The sequence below is a fragment of the Musca domestica genome, unplaced genomic scaffold, assembly GCF_030504385.1.
Source record: "Musca domestica strain aabys unplaced genomic scaffold, Musca_domestica.polishedcontigs.V.1.1 4, whole genome shotgun sequence".
NCBI classification, from domain to species: domain Eukaryota; kingdom Metazoa; phylum Arthropoda; class Insecta; order Diptera; family Muscidae; genus Musca; species Musca domestica.
Window position 1 is genome coordinate 14,924,176 of NW_026712328.1, and position 14,063 is coordinate 14,938,238.

At 33.4% G+C, this 14,063-nt stretch overlaps 2 protein-coding genes across 5 annotated transcripts; one reads left to right on the plus strand and one right to left on the minus strand.

Moving 5' to 3' along the window:
• Positions 1–2,378: 2,378 nt before the first annotated feature.
• On the minus strand, positions 2,379–7,587 carry LOC131804256 (uncharacterized). 3 transcript variants are annotated; one of them, XM_059126839.1, is made up of 2 exons: positions 5,393–7,587; positions 2,388–5,314 (listed from the first exon to the last, which is right to left on the minus strand). In XM_059126839.1, the coding sequence occupies exon 2, from the start codon at positions 5,173–5,175 to the stop codon at positions 2,641–2,643; it is 2,535 nt and encodes an 844-aa protein (XP_058982822.1). In that variant the 5' UTR covers positions 5,176–5,314; positions 5,393–7,587; the 3' UTR covers positions 2,388–2,640. The 3 variants fall into 2 exon arrangements, with proteins under 3 accessions (XP_058982823.1, XP_058982822.1, XP_058982824.1); XM_059126840.1 differs by having other exon boundaries at positions 2,379–2,483; positions 2,563–7,587.
• LOC131804255 (uncharacterized) lies at positions 7,588–11,245 on the plus strand. 2 transcript variants are annotated; one of them, XR_009343024.1, is made up of 2 exons: positions 7,588–11,033; positions 11,112–11,245. XR_009343024.1 is itself a non-coding variant. In XM_059126838.1 (2 exons), the coding sequence occupies exon 2, from the start codon at positions 8,421–8,423 to the stop codon at positions 10,953–10,955; it is 2,535 nt and encodes an 844-aa protein (XP_058982821.1). In that variant the 5' UTR covers positions 7,588–8,203; positions 8,282–8,420; the 3' UTR covers positions 10,956–11,245. The 2 variants fall into 2 exon arrangements, 1 of the variants encoding a protein (XP_058982821.1); XM_059126838.1 differs by having other exon boundaries at positions 7,588–8,203; positions 8,282–11,245.
• The last annotated feature ends 2,818 nt before the right edge of the window (positions 11,246–14,063 follow it).

Here is a 14,063-nt window from a genome sequence, read left to right on the forward strand (position 1 = left end):
GTTACACATTCCAAATTTTGTTTGGTGAATAAATTACTTGAAATCGGCCGAAAAAATACATGTGAGCTATATCCAAGTCTGAACCCATTTCAATATAATTAGGCAAACAAATGTTTTAGACAAATTCCTTCACACATTCCAAATTTCATTGAGATTAGAGATACACAGCGTCGGTGGACGGAAGAAAACAGCAACATCAGCAGAAATGGTTCGAAAAGTAAAGAATCGACTTGATCGAAACTCGCGTCGCAGTGGCCGAAAAATGGCTAGTGATCTGAACATATCGCAATATTCCATTCGGCAAATATTGAAAAATAAGCTCGGGGTAAAGCCATTGAAATTCCAAAAAGTGCAAGAACTTACATCACAACATAAAGAAAATGATCATGTTTACTTGCAAAAGAGGTCAGCTGAAAATGTGCACTTTCGGTTGGCCACCAGAACTCAAGCCTTGGGCACGCAAACATTTTGGCCGCAGACCTTGGACATTCCAACAGGACTCAGCACGCGCCACCCAAGAATGGTTACACAAATGAGGTTTCTCGTTTCATTTCCAGCGTACGATGGCCACAAAAGTCTCCGGATACCAATCCCTTGGACTATTGTGTCTGGAGTATTTTGGAAAGCAAGGTTGGCACTAAAAAATAACAAAGTGTCGATCACCTCAAGCAAGCGCTTCGCCGGAAATTGCCCAAAATACTGCGGAGCAACATTCGGGCAGCGTGGAACGGTTTCATTGGCCGTTTGAAGGCCATAATTCGTGCCAAAATTTAAAGCTATTTCCGACATTTGTTGCTTTCATTCATTAAAATTTAACAAGGAATGTAACAAGTTAAAAAACAGCAGGCCCGGCCGAACTTGGAATACCCTCCACCATTTGGAACGAATTTGGACATTTTCAAAAAAAAAAAATTCTGTTAAAATTTTGAAAATACCGAATAAAGCCGTTATATTGGGGTCTATACGACGTGGACCTACATAGGCATTGTTTGCCATATGCCATTACTATATTCAAATTCGAAACTTGAAATAAACGGTGAATAATGTAGCTAAAATCATCAAAATATCGTACATATTGAGGTACCGTTATATCGGAGCTGTGCAAAGACCTGGAACAGCATTGACAATTTTCTGTCACAGGCTATAGCATCCATTACGAACGTCAAATACGACATCTTAAACAATTTCGGTGGGTATTGTACCTAAACTTGTCAAAATACCGAATATAGGGAGTTACTGATATATGGAGCCTATACGAAGACCTGGACCAGCATAGACAATGTTCTGTCACAGACTGTAGTTCCCATTACGAACAAAATACCAAATATCGGGAGGTACCGTTATATGGGGGCCCTATGAAACACGTGTGCAAAATTTTAGCCTTCTATCTCACTTTGTTCGAAAGATAGCCTAATTACAACAGACCGACAGACAGACAGACTGCTTACTGCTGTTTAACTTGTTTTATCTCACACTGTATATAAGGTAATTTTTCCATAAATTTTTATTGACAACATCCAACTTAAAACAGTAAAGAAAGTCGTAAAGTCGGGCGGGGCCGACTTTATGATACCCTACACCACTTTGCTAATTTAGTAGAGCTCCACATAACAATTAAAAGTTTTTATGGGAGAATTCAATCGTACACGCTATGATTATAATTATAATTTAAAGTTCAAAAGACTAAATACGCCGAAGCATTTGTATCTTTTAAATTCGGACTTGTATTGCCCATTTGGTGCAAAATTAATTTGAAACCAGATAAAGATATGTATGGGAGCTATATCCAAATCTGAACCGATCTCGATAAAATTTGGCAAATATATTTCTGAGCTGTATCTGATATATTTCCCTGAATATCGTTGTTACGGAGTGCATATTACGGCTGTGGGTAACAAATACAACAAATAGAATGAACAATATATATGGGAGCTATAGCTATATCTGAACCTATCTTCACCAAATTTGGCATACTGCCTTCTAGACTCAATTCGATCGTAAGTGCCAAATTCCATCCCATTTGGAACAATATTAGACGTTTGGTGCACAATAAAAGGTAAATCGGATGAAGTTATATATGGGAGCTATATCCAAATCTGAACCGATCTCAATAAAATTTAGCAAAGGTATTTCTGAGCTCCATTTGATATATTTCCCCAAATATTGTTGTTACAGAGTGCATATTACAAAAATTACAAATCGGATGTACAATATATATGGGAGCTATAGCTATATCTGAACCGATTTCGATCAAATTTGGTATACTAATTTTCTGGCCTAATTTGGTTGCATGTGCAAAGTTTCATACTATTCGGGCTGATATTACACGTTTGGTGCACAATAAAAAGCTAATCGGACGAAGATATATATGGGAGCTATAAAAACAATTATTTGAGCTTGAGGTCAAACTTTTTGGTTTTTTAATTATTTATTTTTCTTTTTCCAATATTTCGAAGCTCTTTGAGTTTCATCTTCAGGGTGATCTACAAATTAAATAACAAAACATACAACATATTAACATTATCACAGCACAGGACATAAACATGTAAAAAAAACGCTTACTTGCAAATAATTAAAATAATAAACTTAAAACTAGCGTAGTGTGACTACTACCGTCAAGTGTTACTATTGCACTGATAATTATTTGCATATTGCACGATCTCTTTTTGTTAAATGCCTGTAGCAGTAAGCTGTGTTGTCCGTGTCTGCTTTGCTGTTTATTCTCTTTGTTGTTGATAAACTATTGATGTGAAGCATCTCTATCGTTAGTCTCTTGTTGTAGTGATGTTCCGTTTGTAACACTCTCACGTCATCGATCTTGGGTGTATGGTTGTACTGTTTACAGTGTTCGGCTAACGCTGTTTTTTGTATCGAATTATTGTTTCTTAATTTGATGTCTGATTTGTGTGCTGACATCCTAGTTTTTAGTTTGTTTTTTGTTGTGCCAACGTAGTGTTTTCCGCAACTTTCTTCCTTGTTACCACCACATTCAATTTTGTAAACTACATTATGTTTGTCCATTTTTGGTATTTTACTTTTCATGTTTGTGAATAAAGATTTTGTTGTGTTATGTGAGCTATGTGCTATTGTGTATTTATTTTTGTCATATATTTCTGACTTTTCCAATCTTTCTGATATATTCGGTAAATATATCAGGGATTTGTATATCTTCGGCGGGTCTGTTTTCTGCGAATCTCGACTTGAATGTTTATTCTTATAATAATTTTCAATTAGGGATTTGGTTATATGTAATGGGAAGTTATTATTAATTAGAATGTCTTTTATTTTTAATTTGTTTTGGAAATGAAATTGTTCGTCGCTTATTGTTAGTACTCTATTTATTAAGTTTTTCGCTGTATTGATAATTGTTCGTTTTGTGTGTTTAGAGTAGTAATTTATTATTCTACCTGACGCTGTAGGTTTTTGATACCAATTTATATTTATCGTATTATCTGCATTTCTTATTACTAATGTGTCCAAATATGGGATTTTTCCGTCGCATTCTTCTTCCAAAGTAAATTTAATGTTTTTGTTGAAACTATTTAGTACTGTCAGCGTTTCTTGTATTGCATCTTCCCTTATAATTAAAAACAAATCATCCACGTATTTCGTCAGTATCTTTGGTTTTGATTGTAATCTTTGCAAGCTTTCGTTGAGCAGTGATTCCATAACCAAATCTGCAATTATGGGTGATGCTGGAGATCCCATCGGTAGCCCTGCTTTTTGTTTGTATATTTTGTCATCAAACTTGAAGTATCTGTTGTCCTTTATGCAAAATTTTACAATATTCAGAAACATGTCTTTGGTTATGTTTGTATATTGTTCTATTTCTTCCCATCTTTCTTCAATTATATTTAGTCCTAATTCTACTGGAATACTTGGGAACAGTGAGACCACGTCGAATGAAACCATTTTTTCATTATTATTAACTGTCAGGTTCTTTATCTTATCCCTAAATTGCACAGAATCCCTTACGTTGTAAACTGATTTTGTCGTCAAATTATTTAGTATGTTTACTATGTATTTGCACAGTTTTATTGACGGGGAATTTATAGACGAACATATGGGTCTTAATGGATAGCCGTCTTTGTGGATCTTTGGCAAGCCATATATTCTTGGGGCAATCGCAATTTCTGTTTTGAGTCTTTTCTTCTCTATTGTCGAAATTATATTATTTTTGAAAAGTTCTTCAACGATATCATTATTTTTCTTTTGAAGGTTTGACGTAGGGTCCTTATTGATACGTTGATACGTCATCATGTCTGAGAGCAGATTGGACATTCTTTCTTTGTAATCATTTTTGTTCATGGCTACAGTCACGTTTCCTTTGTCTGCATTTAGTATTATTATGTCTTTATTTTGGTTAAGAAATTTTCGGGTTCTTTCCACTGTGCCTATCATGTATTTGTCTCTATTGCTCTCTCTGCTTCTATTCATATGTGTTTCCAGCATATTTGTTAATTTTGTTCTTCCCATTTCTTGTTGTTCTTTGTCATTGTTTGTTTGTATGAGATCTTCCGCGTCCGCAATATATTTGAATAAAGGGAAATGTGTTCTTCTTGTTGGTAAGCAGTGTTTGTCTCCTAAGGAGAGTAACCATTTTATGTCATCTGGGAAAGTTTTGTTCGTTTTGTTGACAAACCAATTATCGTTGTGCTTTATGTTGAGTTCCTTAGTCAGTTCTTCTTGTAGTTTGTTGAATTTATTTTTGTGTATTTCGTCATGTTTTTTCTGCGTTCCTGTTATTATGATATTTTCGTTAAACTGAAATTGTTGTCTTTCTTCGTGTGAAAGATTATCGTTTAACTTGTTTTCTATGTCACTTAAAATTTTGTTATTGTATTTCAATTCTTCGTGTTTTTGTTTTATAACTAAGTTTAATATTTTACCTTCAAAATTTTCTATGTATGATTTTAATGTAGATTGAATGTGGTGATTGTGGTAACTTGCGATAAAAATTCTATGTACATTTTTGATGGAGTTTTTGATGAACTTGGGGATAATTCCCATATTGCGGCAACGAATGAGAAAGGTTATGGACGATTTAATTTTTGTTACCCTAACTTTTACATTCTTGTGTTTGTTTATGTTGTATCGTACTTTGTTGTCAGTTTTTAGTTGTTTGTAGATCATTTTGTTTTTGATTTCGGCGGGCTCTCCGTTTGTTATAAACATTTTCTCTGGTTTTTCGACCTTTTTCGATAGTTAATAAAAACAATTATTTGAGCTTGAGGTCAAACTTTTTGGTTTTTTAATTATTTATTTTTCTTTTTCCAATATTTCGAAGCTCTTTGAGTTTCATCTTCAGGGTGATCTACAAATTAAATAACAAAACATACAACATATTAACATTATCACAGCACAGGACATAAACATGTAAAAAAACGCTTACTTGCAAATAATTAAAATAATAAACTTAAAACTAGCGTAGTGTGACTACTACCGTCAAGTGTTACTATTGCACTGATAATTATTTGCATATTGCACGATCTCTTTTTGTTAAATGCCTGTAGCAGTAAGCTGTGTTGTCCGTGTCTGCTTTGCTGTTTATTCTCTTTGTTGTTGATAAACTATTGATGTGAAGCATCTCTATCGTTAGTCTCTTGTTGTAGTGATGTTCCGTTTGTAACACTCTCACGTCATCGATCTTGGGTGTATGGTTGTACTGTTTACAGTGTTCGGCTAACGCTGTTTTTTGTATCGAATTATTGTTTCTTAATTTGATGTCTGATTTGTGTGCTGACATCCTAGTTTTTAGTTTGTTTTTTGTTGTGCCAACGTAGTGTTTTCCGCAACTTTCTTCCTTGTTACCACCACATTCAATTTTGTAAACTACATTATGTTTGTCCATTTTTGGTATTTTACTTTTCATGTTTGTGAATAAAGATTTTGTTGTGTTATGTGAGCTATGTGCTATTGTGTATTTATTTTTGTCATATATTTCTGACTTTTCCAATCTTTCTGATATATTCGGTAAATATATCAGGGATTTGTATATCTTCGGCGGGTCTGTTTTCTGCGAATCTCGACTTGAATGTTTATTCTTATAATAATTTTCAATTAGGGATTTGGTTATATGTAATGGGAAGTTATTATTAATTAGAATGTCTTTTATTTTTAATTTGTTTTGGAAATGAAATTGTTCGTCGCTTATTGTTAGTACTCTATTTATTAAGTTTTTCGCTGTATTGATAATTGTTCGTTTTGTGTGTTTAGAGTAGTAATTTATTATTCTACCTGACGCTGTAGGTTTTTGATACCAATTTATATTTATCGTATTATCTGCATTTCTTATTACTAATGTGTCCAAATATGGGATTTTTCCGTCGCATTCTTCTTCCAAAGTAAATTTAATGTTTTTGTTGAAACTATTTAGTACTGTCAGCGTTTCTTGTATTGCATCTTCCCTTATAATTAAAAACAAATCATCCACGTATTTCGTCAGTATCTTTGGTTTTGATTGTAATCTTTGCAAGCTTTCGTTGAGCAGTGATTCCATAACCAAATCTGCAATTATGGGTGATGCTGGAGATCCCATCGGTAGCCCTGCTTTTTGTTTGTATATTTTGTCATCAAACTTGAAGTATCTGTTGTCCTTTATGCAAAATTTTACAATATTCAGAAACATGTCTTTGGTTATGTTTGTATATTGTTCTATTTCTTCCCATCTTTCTTCAATTATATTTAGTCCTAATTCTACTGGAATACTTGGGAACAGTGAGACCACGTCGAATGAAACCATTTTTTCATTATTATTAACTGTCAGGTTCTTTATCTTATCCCTAAATTGCACAGAATCCCTTACGTTGTAAACTGATTTTGTCGTCAAATTATTTAGTATGTTTACTATGTATTTGCACAGTTTTATTGACGGGGAATTTATAGACGAACATATGGGTCTTAATGGATAGCCGTCTTTGTGGATCTTTGGCAAGCCATATATTCTTGGGGCAATCGCAATTTCTGTTTTGAGTCTTTTCTTCTCTATTGTCGAAATTATATTATTTTTGAAAAGTTCTTCAACGATATCATTATTTTTCTTTTGAAGGTTTGACGTAGGGTCCTTATTGATACGTTGATACGTCATCATGTCTGAGAGCAGATTGGACATTCTTTCTTTGTAATCATTTTTGTTCATGGCTACAGTCACGTTTCCTTTGTCTGCATTTAGTATTATTATGTCTTTATTTTGGTTAAGAAATTTTCGGGTTCTTTCCACTGTGCCTATCATGTATTTGTCTCTATTGCTCTCTCTGCTTCTATTCATATGTGTTTCCAGCATATTTGTTAATTTTGTTCTTCCCATTTCTTGTTGTTCTTTGTCATTGTTTGTTTGTATGAGATCTTCCGCGTCCGCAATATATTTGAATAAAGGGAAATGTGTTCTTCTTGTTGGTAAGCAGTGTTTGTCTCCTAAGGAGAGTAACCATTTTATGTCATCTGGGAAAGTTTTGTTCGTTTTGTTGACAAACCAATTATCGTTGTGCTTTATGTTGAGTTCCTTAGTCAGTTCTTCTTGTAGTTTGTTGAATTTATTTTTGTGTATTTCGTCATGTTTTTTCTGCGTTCCTGTTATTATGAAACAGACCCGCCGAAGATATACAAATCCCTGATATATTTACCGAATATATCAGAAAGATTGGAAAAGTCAGAAATATATGACAAAAATAAATACACAATAGCACATAGCTCACATAACACAACAAAATCTTTATTCACAAACATGAAAAGTAAAATACCAAAAATGGACAAACATAATGTAGTTTACAAAATTGAATGTGGTGGTAACAAGGAAGAAAGTTGCGGAAAACACTACGTTGGCACAACAAAAAACAAACTAAAAACTAGGATGTCAGCACACAAATCAGACATCAAATTAAGAAACAATAATTCGATACAAAAAACAGCGTTAGCCGAACACTGTAAACAGTACAACCATACACCCAAGATCGATGACGTGAGAGTGTTACAAACGGAACATCACTACAACAAGAGACTAACGATAGAGATGCTTCACATCAATAGTTTATCAACAACAAAGAGAATAAACAGCAAAGCAGACACGGACAACACAGCTTACTGCTACAGGCATTTAACAAAAAGAGATCGTGCAATATGCAAATAATTATCAGTGCAATAGTAACACTTGACGGTAGTAGTCACACTACGCTAGTTTTAAGTTTATTATTTTAATTATTTGCAAGTAAGCGTTTTTTTACATGTTTATGTCCTGTGCTGTGATAATGTTAATATGTTGTATGTTTTGTTATTTAATTTGTAGATCACCCTGAAGATGAAACTCAAAGAGCTTCGAAATATTGGAAAAAGAAAAATAAATAATTAAAAAACCAAAAAGTTTGACCTCAAGCTCAAATAATTGTTTTTATTAACTATCGAAAAAGGTCGAAAAACCAGAGAAAATGTTTATAACAAACGGAGAGCCCGCCGAAATCAAAAACAAAATGATCTACAAACAACTAAAAACTGACAACAAAGTACGATACAACATAAACAAACACAAGAATGTAAAAGTTAGGGTAACAAAAATTAAATCGTCCATAACCTTTCTCATTCGTTGCCGCAATATGGGAATTATCCCCAAGTTCATCAAAAACTCCATCAAAAATGTACATAGAATTTTTATCGCAAGTTACCACAATCACCACATTCAATCTACATTAAAATCATACATAGAAAATTTTGAAGGTAAAATATTAAACTTAGTTATAAAACAAAAACACGAAGAATTGAAATACAATAACAAAATTTTAAGTGACATAGAAAACAAGTTAAACGATAATCTTTCACACGAAGAAAGACAACAATTTCAGTTTAACGAAAATATCATAATAACAGGAACGCAGAAAAAACATGACGAAATACACAAAAATAAATTCAACAAACTACAAGAAGAACTGACTAAGGAACTCAACATAAAGCACAACGATAATTGGTTTGTCAACAAAACGAACAAAACTTTCCCAGATGACATAAAATGGTTACTCTCCTTAGGAGACAAACACTGCTTACCAACAAGAAGAACACATTTCCCTTTATTCAAATATATTGCGGACGCGGAAGATCTCATACAAACAAACAATGACAAAGAACAACAAGAAATGGGAAGAACAAAATTAACAAATATGCTGGAAACACATATGAATAGAAGCAGAGAGAGCAATAGAGACAAATACATGATAGGCACAGTGGAAAGAACCCGAAAATTTCTTAACCAAAATAAAGACATAATAATACTAAATGCAGACAAAGGAAACGTGACTGTAGCCATGAACAAAAATGATTACAAAGAAAGAATGTCCAATCTGCTCTCAGACATGATGACGTATCAACGTATCAATAAGGACCCTACGTCAAACCTTCAAAAGAAAAATAATGATATCGTTGAAGAACTTTTCAAAAATAATATAATTTCGACAATAGAGAAGAAAAGACTCAAAACAGAAATTGCGATTGCCCCAAGAATATATGGCTTGCCAAAGATCCACAAAGACGGCTATCCATTAAGACCCATATGTTCGTCTATAAATTCCCCGTCAATAAAACTGTGCAAATACATAGTAAACATACTAAATAATTTGACGACAAAATCAGTTTACAACGTAAGGGATTCTGTGCAATTTAGGGATAAGATAAAGAACCTGACAGTTAATAATAATGAAAAAATGGTTTCATTCGACGTGGTCTCACTGTTCCCAAGTATTCCAGTAGAATTAGGACTAAATATAATTGAAGAAAGATGGGAAGAAATAGAACAATATACAAACATAACCAAAGACATGTTTCTGAATATTGTAAAATTTTGCATAAAGGACAACAGATACTTCAAGTTTGATGACAAAATATACAAACAAAAAGCAGGGCTACCGATGGGATCTCCAGCATCACCCATAATTGCAGATTTGGTTATGGAATCACTGCTCAACGAAAGCTTGCAAAGATTACAATCAAAACCAAAGATACTGACGAAATACGTGGATGATTTGTTTTTAATTATAAGGGAAGATGCAATACAAGAAACGCTGACAGTACTAAATAGTTTCAACAAAAACATTAAATTTACTTTGGAAGAAGAATGCGACGGAAAAATCCCATATTTGGACACATTAGTAATAAGAAATGCAGATAATACGATAAATATAAATTGGTATCAAAAACCTACAGCGTCAGGTAGAATAATAAATTACTACTCTAAACACACAAAACGAACAATTATCAATACAGCGAAAAACTTAATAAATAGAGTACTAACAATAAGCGACGAACAATTTCATTTCCAAAACAAATTAAAAATAAAAGACATTCTAATTAATAATAACTTCCCATTACATATAACCAAATCCCTAATTGAAAATTATTATAAGAATAAACATTCAAGTCGAGATTCGCAGAAAACAGACCCGCCGAAGATATACAAATCCCTGATATATTTACCGAATATATCAGAAAGATTGGAAAAGTCAGAAATATATGACAAAAATAAATACACAATAGCACATAGCTCACATAACACAACAAAATCTTTATTCACAAACATGAAAAGTAAAATACCAAAAATGGACAAACATAATGTAGTTTACAAAATTGAATGTGGTGGTAACAAGGAAGAAAGTTGCGGAAAACACTACGTTGGCACAACAAAAAACAAACTAAAAACTAGGATGTCAGCACACAAATCAGACATCAAATTAAGAAACAATAATTCGATACAAAAAACAGCGTTAGCCGAACACTGTAAACAGTACAACCATACACCCAAGATCGATGACGTGAGAGTGTTACAAACGGAACATCACTACAACAAGAGACTAACGATAGAGATGCTTCACATCAATAGTTTATCAACAACAAAGAGAATAAACAGCAAAGCAGACACGGACAACACAGCTTACTGCTACAGGCATTTAACAAAAAGAGATCGTGCAATATGCAAATAATTATCAGTGCAATAGTAACACTTGACGGTAGTAGTCACACTACGCTAGTTTTAAGTTTATTATTTTAATTATTTGCAAGTAAGCGTTTTTTTACATGTTTATGTCCTGTGCTGTGATAATGTTAATATGTTGTATGTTTTGTTATTTAATTTGTAGATCACCCTGAAGATGAAACTCAAAGAGCTTCGAAATATTGGAAAAAGAAAAATAAATAATTAAAAAACCAAAAAGTTTGACCTCAAGCTCAAATAATTGTTTTTATTAACTATCGAAAAAGGTCGAAAAACCAGAGAAAATGTTTATGGGAGCTATATCTAAATTTTTACCGATTATCTCCAATTTCAATAGGGTTCGTCTTTGGGCCAAACAAATGTTGTTTGGAAAATTTCATCTCAATCGGATAATAAATGCGACCTGCATTTTGTGAATACATGGACGGACGGACGGACAGACGGACTGGCATGCATAAATCAACTCAGAATGTGATTCTATGCAGATCATCAAAAGGAACTATGGGTCTACCTCGTTTCCTTTTGCCTGTTACAAACAAATGCACAAATACATAATACCCTGACCACCTTGTGTTGTAGGTTATAAAAATTAAAATGCCAAAATTCTTCTTTCGAAATATACCCACAAATTGTGTTAAGTGGCAAAAAATACAACAATATTTATGATAAGAAATTCCCGACTTCTTACATATTTTCTTTGACCTAGTTAGAATCCAACTAGTAGCAAAGGTAAACACAATGACATTTGCATAATATGTATTTAAAATTTAAATGCAGTTCGATTGCAATTATTTCGATATCCCCCAAACAGTATTTTACGCATTAATGCTTCTGTAAGAGGTAATTAACACATGACGACTAAAAGATTTCTTGCAGATTAATAATTTTCCAGACACTGCACTTGACAATTTCTTCATGATCATAAAATCATACTTAATTAAAAACTGATTTATTTCAGTGAATAATATTTTTTAACTGTTGATTGATTTATATCGCAATTATACGGAGATGGTGTTGTATCGAAATCTCTGCCACGTAATTAATTGATTTTGTATGGCATTTCGTTTGGGCTATTGTTCGCATATCACGTTTCACACAATACCATACAAATTGAATACTTGTGCAGCCATATATTCGGAAAATAATTGTGTGATTGATAGATGATTTATAGAGTTTCCAATGAAAGCATTTACAGCAGAGCAGTTGTATTGTACAGAGATAACATCGTTCGCCAATAAAATGCCTCATTAAAAACTCGGTTGTGGGGAAACTATAATTCACATAGTTTCAGTGCTAGTTGCGTTTCAAATAACAACATCTTCAGCAGAAAAACTATAAATGTTTCGCAGAGAATATTCGTACATAGAGGTACATTGAGGTATGGCGCGAGTTTTAATACGTGATCTTTTCCACAACTAAATATTACTTCTATGGGGCCACCAGTGGGATAATAACCCTGGGCATATCTGTAATGAAAATTCTACGAAACCATTTGATTTGTAGTCAATACACCTCGACTAAACAAATCAAAGCGAACGATTGTTGAAACAGTAAACTCATTTTCGGCGATGTGCAACTTCTTTTAGAATTTTACTACTCTAATTATATACCTTCCATCTTGGAAAGGAGGGTAAACATATTAATTTGCCATTCCGTTTGTTACAACAAATATTTCTCATAAGCCCCATAATATATATATTTTTATGACCAGCATAAAATTCTAAGTCGATTTAACGAAGTCCGTCTGTCTGTCCATCTGTCTGTTGAAATCACGATACAGCTCACATTATCTGACGTATAGCTTTAAAATTTGGCACTATTGTTTGCTTTGTGTCTAGGATGGTTGGTATTGAACATGAACATGTCCCGACATTCGGTATTTTGATAATTTTAGCCACATTTTTCCACGGATTTGTCAAAAAAAAATTGGTATTTGTAGTTGGTTATGGTTTTTAGCTCCGGTGGCGGAATATTGCATACATAGCTCCACGTTTTGAAATAGTCCCCATATGAGGGTACCTCCCCATATTTCGTTGTTGATTTTGCCAGATTTTTTAATGGCTTTGTCTTAAAATTTGTATTTATAGTTCGTAATGGGTTCAAGCTACGAAGAATGAACGTTATACACAAAGGCTCACGTAAAAACGGATATTGGGTATTTTGATTGTTTTACCCACATTTTTTCTGCGGATTTTTCTTAAAATTGGTACTTTTAGCTCGTAATGAGCTCTAGCTTCGGTGGCAGAACAGTGAATGTCTAGGTCCACGTTTTCCTATGGCGCACATATAACGGTCCCATCGGATATTCGGCATTTGGACGATTTAAACCAGATTTTTAATAGATTTGTCACATTTACACACGAAATCATGTAAAATTTGGTATTTAAGACTCGCTATAGATTACAATAGTTGTAGTTTAAAATTGTCTATATAGGCTCCAGTTTTAGTATGGTCCCCATATAACGGCTCCAACGATTCTTCTACCTATCTAACTGGAGTTTGTAGTTTAATGTGGAACACTTTTGAAAAAAAATGTTTTCTTTACCCAATGGTGGAGGATATTAGGAGTCAGTCCAGCAGAATTTAATACCTTTTTACTTGTTTTTTTTTTTTTTAATTAATTTGAATTGATTTATATCACAAATATCTGGAGAACCCTACCTAAACTGTTGACTATGTATAGGGAAAGATAAAAAAGCTGCAACCAACTTCAGACTGCTGTCACTAAGCCACTCGTCCGACAACTATTAAAATTATTCCAGTGACAGCTCATTATGTTGCATACAAGCGTACGAAAGCATTTTTTTGAGAATTTTCCAGAAAAAAACTTATTCCTGATGGAATTTATATTTGGCTGGAAAACCACAAGTGGCTATCGTTAGAGCACTCCAGCATTTAAATGTGAACAAATTTTTTGTGTCTCGTAGCGTGGCCCGACGACAAGGAAGTGGACGGAAGAAAACAGCAACATCAACAGAAATGGTTCGAAAGTTAAAGAAGAGACTTGATCGAAAAATGGCTCATAAGCTGAACATATTACAATATCAGCATATATCAGTAGTTTGTAAGCAAACAAAATGATCGTGTTACTTGACGA

What these genes read in the sequence shown, in the direction of transcription:
- LOC131804256 (XM_059126840.1), bottom strand. Translation starts at nt 5,175, where the DNA reads ATGTTTATAACAAACGGAGAGCCCGCCGAAATCAAAAACAAAATGATC.
- LOC131804255 (XM_059126838.1), top strand. Translation starts at nt 8,421, where the DNA reads ATGTTTATAACAAACGGAGAGCCCGCCGAAATCAAAAACAAAATGATC.